The following is a 24,186-nucleotide window of genomic DNA, read 5'->3' as shown; positions in this document are numbered from 1 at the left end:
ATGCTGCTCTAATCATGAGACCTGTTAAACTTCCAGCTCCAAATGTGAAGCTTTGTCTCTGTTGCGCTGCTGTTTGGCCAGAAACTTATTAAAAAACTGCACATTCGGTCGTCAGAAGGAAATGGCAAAGAATACACTAACAAAAATGTATATTTACATTAAGCTTATTGCTCAGATGTAGAAAAACCATTAAGCCACCAAAACCCTTAATGTGACTAAAAAACAATGTTAATGAAAGACAGTAATTCAAAGAAAAAGCTTCCGACATTTGAGAAAATTTGGGGAAACTTTGTCACTTTTTGAGCATATAAGCTTAGACTTATACTGTGATGACTGATCGACTGATTCACTACTACTGAGAAAAGAAAAATGGCCAAAAATGACATGGAAAAAAATCTGGTTCCACTGACTTACATTAAAAGTAAAGAAGGCTTTTTCCTTCTCCTGTAAAGTTAGACAACCTTTTGTTCCGACAACAGCACAACAGTAAAATACACACACACACACACACACACACAAAAAACAAGTATCTTTAAAATAGTAACGTTATGTAAAGATATTTTATTACGTCATTTTAGTCCAATCATGAAATTTGAAGGGCAGCTTTTCTTTCGATGGCGACTATGTATGTATGTGTATATATATACACACACATAATAATTAGTGCTACAGTTATAATTAGTAAACTTTGATTTTTTTCTTAACATTTTAACGTTTTGTCCTATTTTTGTCCAATATTGTCTGTAATGTTAGTATCTAAAGTGTGTTGTAACCATAGTTTAGATAAAGAAGCATATAAAGTTGGACACGTCGTTCTCTTCTACACGAAATACACTACATATTTGTCCATGGAATGTAAAAAAAGTGCAAGCTGCTGTTGTGTTTCTATGGCAACAGGTTTATAGCCTCTAAAAATGTTTCGGCGTGTTAAACGTAGTTGTACCTAAAGCGATTAGTTAGTTGTCACTAGTTAAGACAGCCTATAGATGTGTGGTGCGACTGAATTTGGTAAAAGCACAGTCTGAAACTAACCAGTGTTAATTACTGACTCAGTAAAGACTCATTGACTTATAAACGGACACAAAACCAGCGCAGCCCATTCCAGACCTCAGTCCCAGCTCTCAGTGTGGAGCAGCAGGTGCGATGCTGAAACACACACAGAGGAGCTCGGACTGAAATGTCCACCCAGTTAGAGTAACTATTAGAGACGAAATGATGAGTGTGTTGTAGTTGTTCTGAGAGGCTGCACAGATTTTACTGCGAGACTGATGAATTTTAACTGAACTGACTGGTCAGTTCTGCGGTCAGTGTGTCCACTCGGTTCTCCTGTATTATCCTGCGCATAAACACACACACCCACACACTCTTATTCTGCTCTGAGACGATAATCAGCTGCTCACACACTCCTCTTTATCTCAGCTACACACTCTCACTAAATCTGATATCACACCACACCAGATCACAGCGTCTCTCTCACTCTCTCTTTCTCCCCCTCTCTCTCTGTCTCTCTCTCTCTCTCTCTCTCTGTCTCTCTTTCTGAACAAGTGTCTCTGCTGGAAGCTGATTAGCCTGATCTCTTTATCCCAGTTCACACTCTGCATGCTAAAATTTCTCCACTCCCCCCACCCTTCTCTCTCTCTCCCTCTCTCTCTCTCTCCCTCTCTCTCTATCTCTCTCTCTCTCCCTCTCTCTCTATCTCTCTCTCTCTCTCTCTCTCTCTCTCCCTCCTTCCACATCATGTGTAAGACAGATAAGAAATAAGACAGAGTATGTGTGTATGTGTTTCATCTGTGTGTTCGTGTGTGTTGTCAGTGTCTCTTGTCAGTCTGTTTGTTGTCTGTGTGTGCCAGAGTGTGTTTTGTGTTGCTAGTATGTGTGTTTGTGTATCTGTGTGTTGCTAGTGTGTGTGTGTTCTTGTTTTGTAATACTTGTGAGGACCACATGTTCTCACAGCTAGTATGTGTGTTTGTGTATCTGTGTGTTGCTAGTGTGTGTGTGTTCTTGTTTTGTAATACTTGTGAGGACCACATGTTCTCACAGTAATAGGACACCATGACATTTTTGCTCAAGTGAGGACACTTTGTCAGTCCTTACTTGGGCACGTGTTGTTTTTACCATAAATTACTTATTATTTATTTTTTTTTGGAAAAACTAAAAGCAGAAATAATACCTTTTGAAGACTGAAGTTAAGGTTTAGTTGTAGGTGTAGAATTATTTTGCTACAGTAATACAAAACTTAATAGAAACCTATGGAAGTCAGTTGTCAGTGTGACTGCGTGTGTGTGTGTAAGTGCGTAAGTGTGTGTGGGATCTGTGTGTGTATGTGAGCGTGTTGTCAGTGTGACTATGTGTGTGTGTGAGAGTGTGTGTGTGTGTGTGTGTGTGTGTGAGAGTGTGTGTGGGCAGGTGCAGTGTTGGAGCTCTAGGCTGTTCATTGTGGCCGGGGCGGCGGTCCTCTCCTCTGGAGCACTCTTTCACCACCAATCCTGCAAACTAATCAGATTAAGCAAATCTCTACTTCAAAAAGCATCGCGCTGTAACTCGCACAGAGAGACAGAGAGAGAGAGAGAGAGAGAGAGAGAGAGGTAGTGCTAGTCACAGAGAAGGGAAAAGCGAAGTCGTCTGTAAAAGGTTTCAGTTTTGTTGCACACTGCACGCTTCTTCACTCTCCTGCTTTCTGCTCTGTATAAGAAATAATCATTCTATTTTTCCCTCAGCTCTGACAGAATAATAACAGCATAATTAATAATAATAACAGCAAACTATTATGACCTTCACAATGTGCCAAAACTTCATGATGAATTGACCACCAGAAATGCTCCAAAAGTGCTTGGAAAAAAATCTAGTTCTATTAACTTCAATTAAGAATGTTTTTTCCTTCTCCTGTGAAGTTAAAATATTAGAGATACGAGGTTTTGTTCTGACAGCAACGATGTATTCATTACAGTAAATCTGTGTATATATGTATATTTATGTATTTATTGTTGTAACTTAGTCATGCAGTTTTGTTCAAAAATGTAAAGCCCCCCCGATCATGTTTTGTTGATTTTCTAAGTGAAAACACACCATTTACACAGAACATACTTAAATATGGCATTTTTTCCTGCAAATTTTAGTGCAACATGTCTGTTTATTGGCATTAAAATGTCAATAGATACAGAAGTGTGTTCTCTGTAGAGAATGTGTTAATTACGCTTAGAAAATTAGCAACACATGGAATTTATTTATTTCTAATCTAATAAACAAGAAGACAAGAAAAAACAAACAGTGTTACTTTAAAATACAATAACACAATAGGAATACAATACTTTCTTTTAAATCAATTATTTTATTATTATTATTATTTTATTTTATTTTATTTATTTATTTTCCCTCATTGGAAAAAAAAACATGGAACACGGACTAAAACAATGAATCAAGAACCGCTCACTACAGGCACAACGTTTGACCAATGAGGACAACATAACCTTTGATGACTGTAGTAGACATTTGCTTTGACATTTTGACACAGTCCGTTTCAGCTTTTGTAGTAAAAGAGCTTTGAAAGTACCAGATTTGCTACAACTCATAACTTGTTTTCGCTTTTGGCTTTGAATGGGTAGAAAATGACATACTCTACTCTGGATACCACTTTTACAGATCCCCTTGGATCTTTTGACCAAAACTGGAGCTTTAAGTTCAACCACTGGCATACTAATAAAGATGAAGGTGATTGGAGGGTGGAGAAAATAAGGTGGCACTTTGCAGAGAGCGTAATGATGTCATTGACCATTATACAAAGACAGCGCCAACAGAAAACTAATGTCACTGTCTTAAAAATGCAGATTAATAAACATTATTTGGTGATCGGTCTCTGTAGACCCAGGCACACCCATGCCAACCTGTGGCTACGGCCCCGATGTCATCAAGTTTTCACAGCAATCAGATTCTTGTTTTACCAGATTGTCCCTGTAGATGGTTAATGGTTTTGGGACCATTAAAATAACTGTCACTTGCGAATTTGTGTGCTTATTAAAATGTAATCCATTTTGTTGCACAATCAAAACTTCACTTCATGGTACAACCAGAACATTGTTCACTCAAACTATTTGAACAAAAAGAACACAGTGACACTGAACATAGTGAGCATTTCTGAAGGGGACGTTCCTGATGTTCTTGATGAGTTGAATTAATGACGGTGGTGAACAGAGTGTAAACCCTGCATTTGAAAGAAAGTACGTCTGCTCTTGCCATAGAGTGGCAAAGTTCGATGACTTTGCTGTTAAATTGTTAATAATCTTCCAAAATTTCAGAAAGGAGTAGACAGAAATGTCTCTGGTGTACATTTGAACTCCACAGCACTGTGAACTCTCGTCAGACGGTGATATATATGTAGAGGACAAGGAACTAAAAGTGCAGGAATGTTCTGTACTGCAGGGTAGATGTATGACCAGGATGTCCTGGTCTTCCTCATCAGCACACTGACTCTAGTTTTCTACGTCATTATTAGAACATGCAGCTTCTTCATCCAGAGCTGTTTCCAAGTACCAAAGCACAAAAGCAAGACAGAGTGACACCTTTAGCTTATTGCTGGTTGCCTTTCGATGTCTGGATGCTTATGTGCTGTAATTAACTTTCAAGATTAAATTCTGCTCCATGCAGATCGAGTAAAGCTGATAGAGATATTTGCAAGTCTGTTGAATATTGTCTGTCATTTTAGCATACGGTTAATCTGTATATTAATTTATTGACATTAAATTATGGATAATACGGCTATAAATGACCCCAGAGATTTATTTGAATGAGTGATGTGTCAAAGTAATCAAAGTAATCTGAAAAGTTCTAAACGGACAAAAAAATGATACACCAACTTTACATGTTTAGGCTTTTTTCAGCCCAAATAAACGTTGACTCTTTTAGTGAATACTGTGTGAAACATTCATATCTATATATGACAGGTTGTACATGATGAATGCAATAAACAAAAAGCAAGGTGAGGTTGTTATAGTGAAAGATAAAGGTCTGCCCCTCCTGGCCACATTGTCCACAGTTTTAATCCCCATATATAAGAGTAAGAAGACAATTTTACGTCTGGGGAGCCTTTAAGGGTTGTCCAGAACATCTGCCAGAGGAGTGTCACTGGGCTACCTGCACCATTCGGCCCCCTTTCTAATAACTGGACTTTCCCATCTGTAATATGAGAGAAGCTGGTTGGACTAAAGCCACTGAAATAAACTCACAGATGCTTAATTTCCTAAGTACGATTAATAAGTAACTCATCAAGGTTAAATCGCAGTTCTAATGTCCAATATGTTTAATCCATAGAGATCATTTATTCTTTTTTTGTATGTAAACGTGCCAAAGCCTGAGACTGTCTTTGAAGACGTCATTCAGTTGTATAATTAACTGCCACAGGTTATATTATCATTAAGGATGCAAGATGATTAACTCATCAAGAATAAACTATAATCTTAGGACACAGTAACATCAGTAATCCATTATAACAGCAAAACAGACAGCTGAGAATTAGCCTGCCTGAACAGACAGTTCAGAAAGCACATAATCTAAAATGATCAGAGATTAACTTTGAGATCCAAATGTGTACATCAAGAAATGTTAGATAAACTATATAATCAATGTGTGCTGTAATTTGTAAGGGTTCAAATGAGCAACATTGGTCCTAGTGAAATATAACTGTCTGGCCATGGGGGGCCCTCTGCTGGCGATGCAGACAACTGCAATTTTTGTTTTTCACGTCTACATTGAGTGTGTACAGGTTTTTCAGCCAGACTTTTGCTGGTTTCCTTACAGAAGACCTACTGGTTTGAGTAACATAGACTTCATGTACATCTAGTGATCTACTCATGTATTTCCACCAAACATTTCTGGAAAATGACTGCATATCAAGACTTCACTGGCAAGCCTGCATAGTCTTGTGGGAATTATTGGCCTTGCACTGTCTTGATTTCAGTCCTTCATGAGTAATCAGCAGCAGTTTGTGAGAGCTAATGGTATGCAGTCAGCCTCAACTACTGTCACCTATGGTGTTCCACAGGGGTCAGTACTTGGACCACTTTTATTTAGTATTTGTAAGCTCCCTCTTGGCTACATTATTCATCAGCATGGCTTGAGCTATCATTTATATGCTGATGACAGTCAAACTTGCATCTGTTTGTTGACTAGAGTAACTTCATATCTGTGTTATATTGCAAACAATCCTTTCGTTTCACTCACATGTTCAGAAAATTAGACAGTTTGCATTCATCATATCTTACATTTGTTGATGGCGAATGCCTTATCCATGCAAATGTCTCTTATGATTTAGCAAGTAGTCACATTTTACCTGACTTGCCTTCTATTAAGAATTTGATCTCAACCCTTTGGCCTCCTGAATAGAAATACTTCTGACATTGCACATCAAAATATCTAGTACACAACGTTCACTTATATTCAATTAATTCAGTGCCGTTTTTTTTTTTTATGTGTTTAGTTGCCTCCTTTGGTGTAAAAGCTGTAGTCACTTGACATCCAAACATTTTGCTGAGCAAATTAGACTACAGTGTTTTAGCTCAGAGCATGGGTTAACCTTTTGTGTGGATTATCCAGAGTTCAGTGCTTCATCTGAAACTGTGACTAATCCATCGGGTCTCATGTTGCCAGCAGTTTGCCATTAAGATCAAATTTAGAGAGTTCAGATTAGTTAATAATCACATACAGAAGATTCTTAATGGCTGCAGGGCTCGTTCAGCCACACAACGATGAAGCTGCAGCCAAATCTGCTCCTGCTCACAGTGGCAGTCCTTGTTTTTGGAGATGTAGATGCTGGAAATGTTCTAGTGTGGCTACAGAAGGCAGTCACTGGATCAATCTGAGACCTATATTGGAAAACTCTGATTGACAGGGGCCACAGTGTGGCAATTTTGGTTCCCAGTGCAACGCTGTTTATGGGTCTCAGGGACCCAGCATGCTTTACCTTCCTCCACTTTAACGTGTCCATCTCTAAAAAGGAAGTTCAGGATTTACTTGAGGAGTTTCTGGAGTTCACCATGCATGAGATGCATCGTATGAATGTGCTGCAGAAACACATCACATTTCACAAGCTCTTTTCCAGAAAACAGGACCTTTTCCTGATGTACTGCGATGGAGTTCTGAAGTCTCCATCTGTAATGGGCAAACTGCAACAGGAGAAGTTCGACGTTTTCCTGGTGGACACTTTCTACCCCTGTGGGGAGCTTCTTGCTGAAGTTCTTGCCGTTCCTTTTGTTATAACACATCGGTTTTCCTACGCTCACACTGTGGAGAGATGGTGTGGTCAGACTCCCTCTCCACCATCCTACGTCCCCGCGGTGGGGAATAAACTGACTGATAAGATGGGTTTCTTTGAGCGTGTGGTCAGTCTGCTGTTCTATCTGACGCAGGATGCAGTGGCGATCAGTCAGTGGAAAAAATATGACACTTATTTCACCGACTATTTAGGTGAGTCGTGAACACTTCGCACATAAATGGCATTACATGTCATCAGAATCATCCAGAATTCCTGGCACCCTCAGTTATTGTGAAGAATGCTACATAAAATACTTTTTAACGTATGTTCTTCTGTAACTGTGATTCGGAAATGCTAATTTCAAAATTTAAAGGGGGACTTCCACAATTTTTTCGGATATCTGCATAATTAAAACAAGTTTTCTTTGGAAACTATTTTGCCTCAGAACACCCTGCGTGTATCCCTCCACTATGAATGGACTTCAAAAGGAGGGAACTTAATGTTACATAGGAAATAAGTGCATCAAATTTAAGATATCACTTCCTAAACTAGACTCTCCTTGGTGATTATCTCAACCACGTTCCTGACGTTTTATATTGTGATGAACGAACTGCAAACATTGAGCACATAGTTCCCGGCCAAGTATTATCAGTAGGCGCATTATGATCACCGCAGATAACTGTTTAACTGTTTATCTTATCTTTGCACCAAATAACCCAAGACAGTATTACCTCAAATTCCATAATTCCAGTTGATTTCATCACCAAACATTGAAAAAGACGAAGAATCTTTGAACAAGGTCACTTTACAGCTAATTAGCAACATTAGCTGTTAGCAACAGCTAATCAAAGGCATTAAATAGAGGTTAAACAAGTATTACATAAAAACAAACAAGGAGTGAAAAGGAGGTTTCAAACTGAGTGTTGATAGAAAAAAAAATGAAGTTGAAGTGATTGTGGTGGAGAGTTCCCAAGCTTAGGGGCCGTCACACTAGAAGATTTGCCCCAAGCAGTTACCAGTCTGAATTTAGGGAAAAGTCCACTGTCAGGCTAAAGGTCAGGTCTTATACTATGATCTGGACGAATCAAGCAACATGGCTTGATGTACTGAGTTGCACCCAAGATGATTTTTGCTTCTGCATACAAACTGCTTTTATCGTATTTTACTTCAGCCCGTAACGTTTTCAAGCAAGATGTTCTACAGAAAGGGAAATGGTTGCATTTGTTACACTGTACTATTCAACTTCAGCCTTTAACCCAAAAAGAATGATTAAAAAAAGAAAAAACCCAACAATTTTTCCCTCATGACACACATGACTGTGCAGGATTCCGAGTACTTCTGGATTACACCCTCTGTAAACATTGCAGGTTGTCCTTACAGTGACACTCGTGAAGCTTCACATCCTGAGTTAATAATTAGCTTAACTAGCACTGATTTTACTGAAAGGTGGGCTCTGAGCCACATACACTGATCAGAATGAAGCAGAAGCGATCTCTCCTGTCTCTGCTCTCTGTGGCACTCGTTCTTCTTGGCAATGTAGACGGGGGAAAAGTTCTAGTGTGGCCTGCTGAAGGCAGCCACTGGATCAATCTGAAGCCTGTGATCGAGACTCTGATTGACAGGGGACACGGCGTGACCGTTCTGGTTCCGAATGCAACGTTATATATGGACACCAAGAAACCAGAACGCTTCAGCTCGCTCTGCTTCAATGCGTCCATATCTGAGAAGGACTTGGACGATTTCCTCGAGGAATTCCTGCAGTTTGAAATGTACGAGTCCCACCAGATGAACGTTCTGCAGAAATACATCAAACTTTACGAGTTCTTATCTAAAGACCAGGACTTCTTTCTTCAGTACTGTGACGGGGTGCTGAAGTCTCCAGCAGTCATGGACAAACTGCGGGAAGGGAAGTTCGACGTGATTCTGGCGGACCCTCTGTTCCCCTGCGCCGAGCTGGCCGCTGAAGTTCTTGGCGTTCCATTCATCTTCACGTTTCGTTTCTCCGTCGCTCACACCGTGGAGAGGATGTGTGGTCAGTCTCCAGCTCCACCGTCCTATGCACCTGGGACCATGAGTGAACTGACCGACAGGATGAGCTTCTTTGAGCGTGTGGTCAGTCTGCTGTTCTATCTGACTAATGATGCAATGTCTGTCAGCCTGTGGAAAAAATATGATGACTATTACACGGAGTACTTAGGTAAGTTATGTGTGCTACATATTAAAAGTGCATAAACTTAAACTTGTTTTCTTGAGATGGGGGGGGGCAATGTTTGTGGTGGGTGAAGGGTCAAAAAAGACAATACAATATACAAATAAAGAAGGCAGGTTTCATATTGAATTTTTTTACAAATGCGTTTTATAACACTACAGTTTGTTACAAAACCACTTTAAAAAAAAGTATTGATGGAATTGATGGAGTGTAATAAGTGATACATAGTATAGAAATATGTTTGTTCTGTTAGAGGAACTTTCTGGTGGGGAAAATCAAACATCAGTTTAGACCCTAATAAGAACAACAATGCTGGATTAAGCACATATAGGGTTCATTCTACCAAATGCCAGAGATGAAAACACACTGGAGACTTTTAACTGACTTGGATTTTAGACTAAAAGTTCTCTTGCTCTGAGAGACTCTGTGCCTTATTTATGTTTACTTTATTAAAACATTCCTTTTTTGTCACTACCAAAACAATCATAATTCTACCCAAACTTTTCAAAGTGTTTTATTAGTGACTTTTTCAATGACAATTTTAGCCCATTTTGGGCTCAAAAGCATAGCCAGTGCATCACTAGCAAACACAGCTTTAAACAGCTGTACACACAGAAAATCATCATATTTTTCATTAAAACTCAAAAAATGTTTACTTAATTGCAGAAAATGTGTTTTGATAGTGTTAATTCTTAATATTACACATTAAGTGCATTCACATGCACTTAATAATCCGATAACTGCCAAAAGACAGATTTTGTCAGTAATCCGATCAACATGCTTACATGCACTTGAGTAATCAGATAATGGGAAACTCCGGGTCTACATGAGTCAGACAGTGATCAGATTTTCTTCTTTGCACTCAGCCAGGAAACTCACAGAAGAAGATGTGGTGTAAACATAACGTAAAACTCGGCTTCTTTTTTTGAACATCGCGCCGCTTTACCTGAAAATATGAACATACATCATCTAGAAGATGACGAATGTTTCAGCATCGCTCCAAAAGTATTTTGCTGCATCTCACGGCGATGCTGCTCACTTATTTCCAGTATACTTATTTCCGTCTGTTTTCGCACATGTGCAGACTTAGAAATCTTAAAGAAATCAGAGTCAGAGTTTACAGCACTGAGAAATCTGATTACTGAGCTAGAATCCAGCCTCTTTATCAGATTTGGTGTTTACATGACCATTTGAATAATCGGATAACTGCAGAAGTCCGATTGGATTATTGAGTGCATGTAAACACCCTCACTGATTTTCAGACACATTTACTTCTAAACAGTAGGATCTAACTGCTCACCATGTGGCCATAAAGCACAGCGATGCAGCCTAAAGGAAGCAAACGTTTCACACTGTAATGTACCACAAACTTCATCAAGAAGCCTCTGTGATCACAGCAGATTTAATACTGTTAAATGGTGAAGTAAATCAAAGCTGCATTTGACAGTTGTGTGGAATTATATAATTTCATTATCACCTTATGATGTCCATTAAGCAGTAATTTGATGTAATTCACTCTACAGCAGGGACTGATGTTCTTATAGCTCTTCTTTCACCACCCACCCCGATAGGTAGGTTAAGCAAAGTTCTAAAGAAAGGGAAAAGGTCACATTTATTGTAGGTTCCTATTCAGCTTCAACCTTTTACCCAGAGAAGAATACGATACAGAGAAACCCTACGCTCGCCTCTCTTCCTCTGATCAGAATGAAGCTGAAGCCATTTCTCTTGTCTCTGATCTCACTGGCACTGTATGTTTTTAAGAATGAAGACAGTGGAAATGTTCCAGCCCACTGAAGGCACTGGATCAATCTGAAACCTGTACTGGAGACGTTGATGGACATAACATTACAGTTTTGGTTTGTAGAGCAGCATCATTCATGGATGCCAGTGAACCAGAACGCTTTAGCTTCCTCACCTTCAACAAGTCCATATCTGCTAAAGATCTTGACGACTTCATTCAGGAGATCGTGCAGTATGAAATGTACGAGGCACATCATATAAACGTTCTGCAGAAATGTGTAAAACTCTAGAGAACAGGCCTTCTTACTCAAATACTGCTGAAGTCTCCAGCAGTAATGGACAAACTTCCGGAGGTTTGACATGATTCTGGTTGATCCCATCTACACCTGCGCTGAACTGGTGTCAGAGGTGCTTGGTGTACCCTTCGTTTGCACATACAAATACTCTGTTGCTCAAAAGAGGTTGTGTGGTCAGACTCCCAGTCCACCGTCCTGTGCCCCTGGTGCACTGAGCGAACTGACCGACAAGATGAATTCAAATTACTGCGTCTATTGAACTGGCAGCTTTACAAAGATATTCTGGCAACTGTTATCATAACAACCATTAGCAGACAGGAGATAAAAGGCAGTGACTGTTGTCTACCAGCTTGATATTCTATTTAAAATAAGGGGCGGCTTCAACTGAGAGAACTGTTTAATTGTTGTTTAATAAGCATGTTGTCACGCATCCCCCTGGAAGCTTCTCCTTAGAGAACTCCAATTCCCAGAACTCCCTTGATGATCACGTGACTGTCACATCACCCTCCACAGCCAATCGTTGTTCCCCTTCGCCCGAATACTAATCTGACACACCTGTCTTGTTTGTCATATGACTTGTGATGGATAGTATTTAAAGCCCAGGCTTCAGTTTAGCCATTGTGAGGTGTTGCCTCATTCATTCGAGCTACGGAGCTTTTATTCCTGTATATATTTGATTTCCTGTGTGTCGAACTGTGTTTTTGGACTTTCGACTTTGCCTTTTTGCCTTGCCCTTTTTTTGGCTTGTTTTGGATGTGTTTTTCGCTTGTTTTGGATTTGACCGGTGCCTGTTTTCTGGCTACAAGTTTGGATCACATTCTAACTAGTAAAGCCTACTTTCCTAGTTTTATTTGTGAACGTCTGGTCAGTTCTGTCTTGTTACACATACAGTAAGATTTTTTTCCGCATCACAGTTATTTTAATCACTGCTGATCCTTAAAACCAAAAACTTCATGTCTCATGTTTCACGTCACTTCTCCCACCTTCCAACCCCACAGACTGTGTAAACTCAGGTTATTAAACACATTACACTACTCCAAATACTACATCACATTACTCCAAATACTATTTTGGCAATGCGTGCATATAAACATGGTCAGCAATAGCTTTTTATGTAGAAATCTTTTCATACACAAAAATGCAGCCCAAAGTTCTATAAAAATATGGAAATAACATGATAAATAGTGTAAATAAAAAGTGAACTCGAGTGATGATTTGGGAGTTTTCCAAAACTATGATGCCTACATGATATTTTGCAGTAGCCTGCAAAACATCACTTATTGGAAGCCTCATAATGAGATGCGGCAGAAGCATTGGTGACGAAAGAGGGATGATCATGCAGAAATGGTGGTGGATTTGTGAAGGGCTATTTTCCTTGCTTGGAGAAACAAGAGAGCAATGGACACTGAAGCACCAAAACTGTACAGCTGAAGAGTGGGGAAAAGGTCCTGGCCTGGCCTGCACAAATCTAATTATGCTTACAGGAGGATCAGAATTTGGTGCAAGAAATTTGCGTCCATCCTTTTGGGTGTCAACAGTACAGGTCAGTTGAGCCAGCATGATGGTGTGCAGAATGTTTTCCTGGCCTGCTCACTGAAGAACATCTGAATGACATGGCATATCTGAACATCATCCCTTTATAGTTTATCTAGACTAGTATGGACATTTCCAGCCGGATAGTGGACCATGTCACACACCTTTACAGGCCATGTTTGGATCTTCTGAAAGCAGCATGAATCAAAATATTCCTCCAGATTCAGACAGAAATGGTTTGTGGATTACAACATCTAGCTACAACAACACCCTTCAAAATCCCCTGACTTAATGCCCTTGAAGATCTGTGGAATGAGTGAAGAGGATAGTTCACAAATAAGGACGATGGAGAAATATGATGACTTTTTCTGTTTACGTTAATTGAAAGTGTCAAAATATTCTTTTTGTGCATGCAGGTCGACCCACTAGCTACTGTGAGCTGACGGGCAAAGCTGATATCTGGTTAATCAGAACGTACTGGGACTTTGAGTACCCGCGGCCCCTCCTGCCCAACTTCGTATATGTTGGCGGGCTGCACTGCAGTCCAGCCAAACCATTACCACAGGTAGAGCACACATGACCTGCAACCTCTGAACCAGATCACAAAGGTACAGTAAGTAGAAATATATCTTTTTCTGTTCGAGTCACATCTATCTGTTCAAATACGGCTATACCTGCTAGAGATGAGTAGCATCTTACTGAATCACTATATACATACATAGAAGTCTGTTACCCGACCTGAGACTGACATGAGCTGTCAAAAGATCAGGTTTTGGACCAATGTTTTCACATACACACTTATAAAAGAGAGTTCTTCAACAGTTCTTTGGAAAAGAAAATATATAAAAAATATATTCTATATAGAGCAATGAACATTCAAAGAACCCTCGCATGCTTAAATGTTTCTTTGCATCATGATTGATGGAGAATGTGTTGTATATGGTTCTATATAGAACCTTTTCGAAAAGGATTCCATATAGCACCAAAAATGGTTCTTCTATGGGTACAAGCTTCACAACATAACAATAGAATGGTATATTTTTAAGAGTGTACATCATCAGGATTGGGATTTTGGTCAGTCATTTCTAAAGTAGCAGCAGTAGCATGAGGAACTTTAGTGCAGTGGGGCTAAAAGCTGATCAGAGGAGGGTGGATGCTGTTTTCAGTCAGGTACGATCAACAATCCCTCACAAATATACTGATAATAAACACTGCTATTGTATAAAATACCAGTTTATCCAGCATCACATTTTTTATTCCATCAACTCAACCTCGTAGTAACAAAGTAAAGTGAAAACGAAAAATTTAGCAGTACCAGTCGGGCCAGGTCTCAAAATCGTAGGTACAGTTCAGGTTGGCGCTTCAGTTTCATGCTTGTGCAAACGTCTATACATAAATGATGTCTTCATTTTTAATCTCAATGTAGGATCTGGAGGAGTTTGTGCAGAGCTCAGGGGATGATGGGATTGTGGTGTTTACTCTGGGATCCTTCATCAGAAACATGACTAAAGAGAGGAGCAACATAATCGCCTCTGCTTTTGGACAGATCCCACAGAAGGTGCACATGCACACTTAAACCATGGAAATCCTGAAGTCCAGGGTTCTTGGGGTCATTGTTTACTATGAATCATGAAGCACATTCAAGCATCCCATAATCACTGTACTGTTTGTTTGACAGGTCTTGTGGAAGTACAGTGGAGAGAAGCCAGACACTCTGGCTCCAAACACCAGAATTTATGACTGGATCCCTCAGAATGACCTACTGGGTCAGTACTGGACCAGATCACTGTTGTGGAGCTCTAAAGACTAAACTTAGAACAGAGTTAACTCACATTGGTCTAACGTAGCTATACTTCATAAAGGGAGCAACCATAATCATGGATACCTACAGTTCAGTGGATCCAGGACTGGGTATTTATGATTTGAAGTACTCTGCAAAGTCCAAATCTATGAAATTTTGACTTGAATACATGTAACTCATGATTGTCCACCTGTGGTTATGACAACCAAATCCTTTATAAAGTAGCATTTACATAAGGTATCAATATTGTGGAATTTGACCTGCCACTTATCGTTATATGTTCTCACAACAGTAACACAACTTTATATTATTTATGAAAGATTATAAGCTTAATTACTATCATACATTTTGTATTTTTTATTCAGGTCATCCAAAAACCAGAGCATTTGTCACCCACGGTGGCACTAATGGTGTATATGAGGCCATCTACCATGGTGTGCCGATGGTGGGGATCCCCATATATGCTGACCAGCCTGATAACGTGGTCCATATGAAGGCTAAAGGCGCTGCTGTTTTTCTGAACTTCAACAGCATGCAGGCCCAGGATCTGGTGGACGCTCTCAAGACCGTCATTAATGACCCCAGGTAAGAGACTGATTCATACCCAATTTCCCTGGGACTAGTTTCCCTGCATGACTTTCATTTTACCTTGGTACTAACTCATCTGATTCAATTCACATTTATACTGGTACTCTAGAAGCTTAAGTGTTAAGGTGTTTTAGATCAGGCAGGAGGAGACTGTCCAGGGCAGTTTGGAATCACTTGTCATATCAGTGGTTACATTTATGACATTTGGCAGACGTTCTTGTCCAGAGCAACTTACAGCTCGATCATTTTACACAGGTAGGCCAAGTTAGAGTTAGGAGTCTAGCCCAAGGACTCTTATTGGTATAGTGTAGAGACTTGCCCGCATGGGGATTGAACCCCAATCTACTGCATAGAAGGCAGAGGTGTTACCCACTACATTATACCAACCACCTTGTTCTGGACAATTCTTGAAAGTAACTTCATTAGAACGTCTACATACGTGTTTATCATTCTGCACATTTATTTTTATTACAGCTTCATACTGATTAGCTGAAACCTGTGAAGCTGTTCAGGATGAGCAGATTAGAATTTCTTTATATATTTGTGTTCAACCAAGTTGGTTTTGTATTATTGAAAACAGTGATTCCAAACTTCTGAACAGTAGTATAAGTTAGAGGTGATCCAGGTACCTGACTCTAAACTTCCTCTGTTTATTGTGCAGCTATAAGGAGAGCGCCATGCGTCTGTCACGGATCCACCACGACCGTCCCGTTAAACCTCTAGACGAGGCTGTGTTCTGGATCGAGCACGTAATGCAGAATAAAGGCGCTGGGCACCTGCGTGTGGCCTCCCATAGCCTGACCTGGTACCAGTACCACTGCCTGGACGTCCTGGTGTTCGTCATCAGCATCCTGGCTCTGGTCTTCTACATCATTATTAGAACATGCAGCTTCTTCATCCGGAGATGCTGCCGAACACCGAAGCACAAAAGCAAGAAAGACTGACACATTTAGCTTATTGTCTGTTGCCTAATTTACAAGTTTCGAGAGGTTTTGTTTTACCATGAATTTACCACAGTTGCTTAATGAATTATTCATTATTGATAAGAGTCATAACATCAGTTCTTCCTCCAAACAGTGTTTTTTGGCAACCAGGGCCAACAGTTGACAAACTACCAGGTCAGTTTATGTTTCCCAGGTCTGTTTCTGGGCTCCAGCGCTAGTAACTCAGTTCATGGGGTGTTAATAACTTTCTAAACCAAGTTTTCTGGTGTTGTTGTTTGTTCATACAATGCTTTTTCAAGCTCTAAAACAGAGTTATAGCTCAAAGGTTCATAGAGTTTAGATGGTGTGCAGCCCTTTTGCGCTGCAAGTTGGGGGTTTTGGGGTACTTTTTGAGTTGGAAAAAACTCAACACAACATTTAGCTTCCTCTGAAACACAATCTCACTGAACCTCCTAACAACAATATTTGCAATAAATTAATTTAAGTTTCATTAACGTTCAAGTTGTCCTTTTTTTTCTAATTCCACCCTAAAATGTCTACGCACAGGCTTGAGCACAAGTGATTATTATTTCCTTTCAAAACTCTCAAAATAATGAAATATAAGCATCTCAAGATTGACATTTCTGGCTCCTGTTCCATGATCCTCTCAGCTGAGTCTCTCAGAAGAGTGAAGTCACAGCTTTGGGACTTTCGCCTTCTCTGATAATCTGCTCTCTGGGTGAAAGGCTGACCCTCCATTTCAATTATTAACCTTAGTCATGATTAATTTACAATACCACTGGGGTTAGCAATAGCCATGTGCTGTCTGTATGACTGCGGCCTTGGTCTAACAACCTTACAGTCACACAGCCATTCACATTGGTGAATAAAAGCAAATCATGCAAAGTAAACAAAAAAGGTACATTATCTTTAACTTGTGCAAGGTACTGCAAAGATGTTTTAGTGTCCATCACCTCATTGTTCCTGTGCAATGCAGATATGTCGTTGTGTTTTGTAAGGTTGTATGATGTGAGTTTTTTTCATTCACCACATAAAACACGGTTTATCAGTTCAACCTTAAAAATTCCATGTGGTAACAAACGACTGAACTTGTTTTATTCAACCAAAGTGCTGTAAATGAAACAATGCAAAGCAGAATGTTAGTTTAGACAAACAAACTCAATGTTTTAGATCAATTCAGTCCTCAAAAACACTTCAAATCAACTTCTGTGCTGTTCCAATTTTCACAGTGTTGTTTTAATGATCAGCCAAAGAATAATAATCACAGTCTGAAATAAAACGGCAAACTTTACTACTTCATAGATTTATATAACACAATGGATCTGGCTTAATGCTAGCGGTTGTTAGTGTTTCTGAGGTGACTGTGATCTGATCTAGAGCAGGGTTTCTCAAACACAAGTAGGCCTTGAAACACCCTCTGGTGGTCCTCAGGCCTTTACTGAGGGGGTGCCAGTGGTCCATACTGGGCCTGCAATGGCAGCTTGTTATAAAATAAGAACTGAATTAATGATTAAAAAAAGTATAAAATGTTTCCAAACAGAAAACAACACTGAAAGGAGGCCTGCGAAAACAGCACAAATGATTTTGTCTCTTTTGTCTATTTTGACAAATATTCTCCCCCCCGATGTTTCAGCTGTCCACCTGCAACACTACAAACATAAAAATTCCACTTAATTTCTACCGTTCTGCTGATATTTTAATGTGCACTGATGCGCATTACGTCTTACAGGAGTGAACACGGTGTGCTAAAAAATTCCCAAAAATGAAGTTAAGTAAAAAGCTGAGTTTGTTTTCTTGTAAGCCTTCATGCTTACCAGAGACAAACAAGTGGGCCTTGAGGTGGAAAAGCTTGAGAACCCCTGTTCTAGAGTGTTTCTGCTGTAGGAACTCCAGTGTTGACGTTCTGATAGAATGAATGTATTTTAAGATGTTTCTGTGTTTTTATAGCTGTAGAGCATTGTGGGTATAAAATGAACTGCTGTGCTGAGTTGAATGCTTCTGTTAAGAAGATGTGAAGAGTTTTTAAAGAGTGAACTTGGCCTCTTAAAAAGGTTTCAATGAGTGTAGTGTTGTCCAGCAGGTGGCGCTGTTTAATAACGCATTATTATTGTTATTATCAGTGGAGGCTGAATGAAAAGGTGTATCATGCCTGTAGATCATACTTGCAAATTAGTTATTTAAATACAGTCCTTCACTTTCTCCTCTCCCACAGTCCGACCTTCAGCTCCATTAAACACTACAGTCACGGCTTAAAGACGATTATTATCAGTGTTTCATTATTAACGGTCGGTTCTGCTGAAGATCTCCGCTTTTACCATCTTCACTCTCCAAAACATCCACAACACTCTCGAATTTGAGGGTAAGTTTACTACAAATGTTGGATCTGAACGTCATTAAGACCCTCAGAGTTGATCTTAAAGCTGGAAAAGTCGGTTTTATTGGTTAGAAATCACTGTTTTATTGGTTTTGTGCTCAAGTAATGTCTAAAATGGCAGCTTTAGAACGACCACAGAAGAAACGTGTTTCATGTAAAAGTGTAAAAACGCTCTAATACTGCTTTATTTTATATAGTTAACTGTTTTTATTGGTTTTACACGATAAGTGAAGAAGATTAATCAGAGTACACACAGCAAATCAGACAGACAGGAGAGTTTTACCTCAGGACAGTCTCACACCTGGTAAACAAACTGAAGCTGCGACCCTCACCGTTCCTCCATTTTAACATTCATTTATGGGAAGAAGAAGATGAGACCAGGATGAACCACCTTCACTCAGGTTTCTGATTAGATCTAAATGTATTAACTGGTTTCTCCTGGAGTTTCCACTAGAGGAGTGTAAGGAACATGATCTTTATTAGCTACACTGATTTCCTTTTGTTTCATTACATTAATGCATAAAATAGCTTTAACATCCCTCTTAAGCAGGACTGAGAGAATAAAAGCACTTTGTAGCTCTTTATAGTGAGAATCAAGAACACAGATTAAAATTAGACTTTATTTTACTTTCTTTTTTGACTTTGACTTTGGTTGCATCTCATGTTCTCAGGGTTTATGAACAGTAGTACAAACATCACTCCAGTAAACTTCAGTTAACCTCAGCTGAAGTATTTTTGTGTGTCTTAATGTAGTCGCATATCGTTTTTTACAAGTAATGTCAAATGTGGGTGCATTAAAATTGCATGTTTACATGATCAAAGATGTTTTTTTCTGCAGAGAACGTTAAAAGCCAGTTTCCAAAGATGTTTGGTGTTAGACGAGCATATTTCCCAGTGAATGAGGGGCAAGGAATAAATAAATGTATTGTTAGTAAATAATCAGTCAAGAAGGTTAAAGTGAGCAGGAGGTTGTCAGTCCCTCCGTTATAACAGAACTGGGTTCTTCTGGGTTTGTAGTAGAACAGAAACCCATTCCTGTTTGTGCTGGTGGTCTGTACAGGTGTTCTAGTGTTTGGGGTGCTGGAGGTTTTGACTGAATTTCCACATCAACTCTCTTTAAATTAAGCTAACTACAGTCACATGGAAATTTCTGGAAAACACTCCTAGATGTTGAATGCTGGAAAAAGAATAATGAAATAGTATTTCACAGGAGTTCTTCTGGTACTATTTCTGGTATTGATATGTTTAATTAGCCTGATTTGTGCAAATTTGATATTTTGTGCTCGAGAATGCGCAGCATGCAGTGGTCCAGACAGTTTAAACTCATGTAAAGTAATTTTTTAAAACTACTGCACAAAAAACCAAAGTATTGAAAGTATTGAATGTCTGCTACATCAACCCCACTAGAGAAGGAAGCGTCAGACATATCCAAATTTGAGTTCCACACAGTCCAGCAGAGCCGAGATGGATCCCTGTGGTCAGATCCTAATCACTGTTTTAGGTGTCACATGAGGACCAGCCTTACACTGTAGCGCTCCAAAGCAGGGGGAAGGGAGTCACTGTGTGGACACCAGGGCACATTTGTATATATGAAAAGCAGCATGTTGTATCTTCTGGTCAGAAAGTTCACGTCTGTAAAATGTTGCTGGGGCTGTTTTAAGGTTTGCATGGGTAACAGTAAGACAATGAGAATACTGTTAGCTAATGGTCTCATAGAGCTCTCGGAGTATCTCTTTTAAATTAGCAGTTGACCATTGAACATGATAATAATATTTTTAGACTGGACTTTTTTATTGATGTTTTTGATGGGACCTTGCTTTCTGGTCATCTTATCAGAGAATAGGTAGTAACATTAAGAGTCTGTATTATACATTTGAAGTGAGACTGAATTAATGGACCAATGGACCAGCTTTTCACCCTCTCACGGATTGTTGAGGGGGCATGGGAATTTGCCAACCCAGTCTACATGTGTTTTGTGGATTTGGAGAAGGCTCACGACCGTGTTCCCCGAGATATCTTGTGGGAGGTCCTCCGGGAGTATGGGGTGCCGGGGCAGCTACTCTGCGCCATTCAATCTTTGTACTCCCAGAGTGAGAGCTGTGTTCGTATACTCGGCATTAAGTCGGACTCTTTCAGTGTTTGCGTTGGACTTTGCCAGGGTTGTTCCCTGTCTCCACTCCTGTTTGTGATGTTCATGGATAGGGTGTCAAGGCATAGCCATGGTCAGAAGGGCATTATGTGTGGAGGCCAAAGGGTGGCGTCTCTGCTATTTGCAGACGATGTTGTTCTTTTGGCTGGATCACATGGATGCCTCAAGCGCAGACTGGAGCAGTTTGCAGCTGAGTGTGAAGCGGTTGGTATGCGCATCAGCACCTCCAAGTCTGAGTCCATGGTCTTAGCCCAGAAAAGGATGGCATGCCCACTCCAGGTAAGGAGAAAGGACCTGCCCTCTGGTGGAGGAGTTTAAGTATCTCGGGGTCTTGTTCATGAGTGATGGGAAGAGGCCTCACACGATGCCTCACCTATGGTCATGAGCTATGGGTAAAGACGAAAGAATGAGATCGCGAATACAAGTGGCGGAAATGAGCTTTCTTCGCAGGGTGGCGGGCTACACTCTACTTGATAGGGTGAGGAGCTCGGTCATTCGGGAGGAGCTCAGAGTAGAGCCACTACTCCTCTGCATGGAGAGGAGCCATCTGAGGTGGTATTGGAGGACAGGGTCGTCTGGGATTCTCTGCTTTCCCAACTGCTACCGCGACCCTAGCTAGACTAAGCGGTTAACGATGATGATGATGATGATGATGATGAATTAAGACAATAAAACATTAGAAAAGCTAAGTTACTATGTTAATGATGTGCACATGGTCAGTTGAGCTGCTCAGTGGGTGGGACAATTTGTTACACCACCAGTTAACAGTTAATCACCGACTAGTGACGATTGGTTATTGGACAAAAGAATGTTCCAAAATGTGTAACCCTGGTCAGTACTGATGGTGTGTGTGTGTCTGCAGGTCAGTTCTGTTCTCTCTTTCTCTCTCTCCTCTCCTGGTCAGTACTGATGGTGTGTGTGTGTGTGTGTCTGTAGGTCAGTCATGCAGTCCTGCAGTTCTGCTCTCTGTGTCCTGATCTTACTGATCACTACAGTCACTACTAGTAAGTACTGCACTGTTATTACTCCTGACACTGTGCTGTTACCTACATTTTTTAAGCCCTGTAAGTGAAATGTTGAGTGTGTTTTTGGTGAGCACCGGTTCAGGCCAGTTCTAAACAGAACCAGATACTGGTGAACCATGCTTTGGAGAAATACACTGCTTGAAAGATTTAACTCAGGTTATTGGATCATGAGAAAGATGCATCAGATAAACCTGTGACTCATGGCAAAAATCAGAAACTGTCAGAAAGAGACAGCAGATATAGAACAGTGGAAGTCAGACAGGATGGTTATCGGGCAGAATTGAACTCAGGCCCTTCCTGCTACAAGGTGACAGCGCTACCCACTGCACCACTGTGCCTGGAACACATAGAGCACAGGACATTTAGAACATGGTGGAGCACATACAGGACAGTAGACACAGAACATGGTGAAACACAGACAGCATTATAGACATAGAACATGGTGGAACACATCCAGGATAGTAGACATAGAACATGGTGGAACACCTGCAGGGTAGTAGATCTAGAACATGGTGAAACACATACAGCTACATATATCTAGAACATGGTGGAACACATACAGCATTATAGATCTAGAACATGGTGAAACACATACAGCTACATATATCTAGAACATGGTGGAACACATACAGCATTATAGATCTAGAACATGGTGAAACACATACACGGTGATACATACATGTACAACTTTACAATCACTTTTTCACAGTTTTCAGTTACTATACGGATGAATAAACAGTTAAGTGCTTTAGATCTTACTTATGAAAACTACACTTCTTGTCTAGAACACCCTGTCTTGCCATCTAGATGTTCTTAACCTCATTGTTATTTGTTCCGTTTTAATTGTCTTTATTCTCTCTTCCAGGCTCTGGATCAGCTTCTCTTTCAGTAACAGTGAAGCTCAATGACTCTGCTACTCTGCCCTGCTCTGAGAGATGCTCTGGTTTGGTCACATGGACTGTGTCCCATAAACCCACTGATGTTCTGGCTGAGTGTGATCAGACTTCATGTAGATCAGTGAAGGAGGGATATCAGATGATCCATGATCAGTACCTGAAGGGGAATCTCTCTCTCACCATCACTGACGCTGATTTCACTAAGAGGGACTGGTACACCTGCACCTGCAATAACAAGGACATCTGTGATGTGGCTCTTCAGCTGGAGCGTGAGTACTGACTGATCTTTCACTGTACGTTTCTGATAGAAGCCAGTGGTTTAGATGCTTTACTGCTTTTCTCCTCAGCTTTGAGGTCGTCAGTTCAGATGAAGCCTGGTGAAACTCTGGTTCTGGATTTGGACGTATCAGATCCAGTGGAGGTGATTTATAACAGTAGAGCGAATGGATCCAGTGGTCACATCTGTATAGTGGATAGAGGCTCACTGGAGTGCACTGTGGAATACGCACAGAGAGCGTCACTAACGTCTGCTCTTGAGCTGAAAGGAGTGACTCCATCTGACAGTGGAGTTTACACCATACAGGTCACCAGGACCGAAGAAGTTATTCACGTCTATACAGTGACCATCCAAGGTACGAATTTAGTGAGATTTTCAGCTCGAACAGTGATTTCATGAAAAGATTTCCTCAAGATTCTGTAATATTTAAAAAATCTCAATCAGAAATCACTGTTCACGGAACTGCTGAACTAAATACTCCATTAACTAAGACTCGCTGTACATGTGTGTGTGTTCTTGTTTACAGATGATCTGCCACATCCAGACAGAGATCAGGAGACAGTAGTGCCAGTGTGGGGGATCATATTGCTCATATTGCTGGTGGTGCTGATGGGGGGCTGTTTCTGTAATGTTGTGGTGTTGCAGCGAAGGAGGAATATTATGCAGCGCTGGAGGAAAACGGATGGACAGAGAAAAAAAGAGAAAAAAAAAGAGAAGTGGCTGTCCCTTACATAACTGTACTGAAATGATATGTTTCTAAGCTGTACTGACTCCACACACCCCGTCTCGCCTCCAGGACTTTTATTTTACTGTTCTGTTTTAAAATATTTGGTTATGAAAAGGTACAAATACGAACTTTTCACCTGGAAAAACTTATTTAAGGTTCACAATCAGACCTTAAACCACTGTTGTACCTTCATTTCTAACAGTGTGTTGACCTCTGTAGGTGACTGAAATATTGAGGATCATAGTCTAAATGACTTGATATCACACTTTACTAAACTTTTCAGTCGTTTTCTCTGCTGCTCACGCCGATGTTGTGAAGAAACAGCAGGTAAACATGTTTAAGTGAGGGTCGTGGATGTAAAGATGTGATGAATGTGGTGTTTTT

The 24,186-nt window shown here is 40.2% G+C and overlaps 2 protein-coding genes across 3 annotated transcripts; both read left to right on the top strand.

Annotated features, from left to right (window-relative positions):
• The first annotated feature begins 7,010 nt into the window (after positions 1-7,010).
• On the top strand, positions 7,011-16,844 carry LOC118826969 (UDP-glucuronosyltransferase 2A1-like). 2 transcript variants are annotated; one of them, XM_036598104.1, is made up of 6 exons: positions 7,011-7,455; positions 13,438-13,586; positions 14,448-14,579; positions 14,700-14,787; positions 15,188-15,407; positions 16,072-16,844. In XM_036598104.1, exons 1-6 carry the CDS (start codon positions 7,026-7,028, stop codon positions 16,352-16,354), a joined length of 1,302 nt encoding a protein of 433 aa, XP_036453997.1. In that variant the 5' UTR covers positions 7,011-7,025; the 3' UTR covers positions 16,355-16,844. The 2 variants fall into 2 exon arrangements, with proteins under 2 accessions (XP_036453997.1, XP_036453996.1); XM_036598103.1 differs by lacking the exon at positions 7,011-7,455 and adding an exon at positions 8,701-9,440.
• Positions 16,845-17,080: 236 nt separating this feature from the next.
• LOC118826988 lies at positions 17,081-23,910 on the top strand. The gene is made up of 5 exons (XM_036598141.1): positions 17,081-18,713; positions 21,814-21,881; positions 22,768-23,067; positions 23,146-23,430; positions 23,602-23,910. Exons 2-5 carry the CDS (start codon positions 21,821-21,823, stop codon positions 23,808-23,810), a joined length of 855 nt encoding a protein of 284 aa, XP_036454034.1. The 5' UTR covers positions 17,081-18,713; positions 21,814-21,820; the 3' UTR covers positions 23,811-23,910.
• The last annotated feature ends 276 nt before the right edge of the window (positions 23,911-24,186 follow it).

The sequence above is a fragment of the Colossoma macropomum genome, unplaced genomic scaffold, assembly GCF_904425465.1.
Source record: "Colossoma macropomum unplaced genomic scaffold, Colossoma_macropomum, whole genome shotgun sequence".
In the NCBI taxonomy this organism is placed as follows: domain Eukaryota; kingdom Metazoa; phylum Chordata; class Actinopteri; order Characiformes; family Serrasalmidae; genus Colossoma; species Colossoma macropomum.
The sequence above is the reverse complement of the archived record's forward strand: the minus strand, read 5'-3'. Positions and strand labels throughout refer to the sequence as shown.

What these genes read in the sequence shown, in the direction of transcription:
- LOC118826969 (XM_036598103.1), top strand. Translation starts at nt 8,720, where the DNA reads ATGAAGCAGAAGCGATCTCTCCTGTCTCTGCTCTCTGTGGCACTCGTT. An exon ending in TTGGACAGATCCCACAGAAG is followed by an intron (nt 14,580 to 14,699) that starts GTGCACATGCAC and finishes TTTGTTTGACAG; the next exon opens with GTCTTGTGGAAGTACAGTGG. An exon ending in CCCTCAGAATGACCTACTGG is followed by an intron (nt 14,788 to 15,187) that starts GTCAGTACTGGA and finishes TTTTTTATTCAG; the next exon opens with GTCATCCAAAAACCAGAGCA.
- LOC118826988 (XM_036598141.1), top strand. Translation starts at nt 21,821, where the DNA reads ATGCAGTCCTGCAGTTCTGCTCTCTGTGTCCTGATCTTACTGATCACT. An exon ending in TGTGGCTCTTCAGCTGGAGC is followed by an intron (nt 23,068 to 23,145) that starts GTGAGTACTGAC and finishes TTTTCTCCTCAG; the next exon opens with CTTTGAGGTCGTCAGTTCAG. An exon ending in CTATACAGTGACCATCCAAG is followed by an intron (nt 23,431 to 23,601) that starts GTACGAATTTAG and finishes TCTTGTTTACAG; the next exon opens with ATGATCTGCCACATCCAGAC.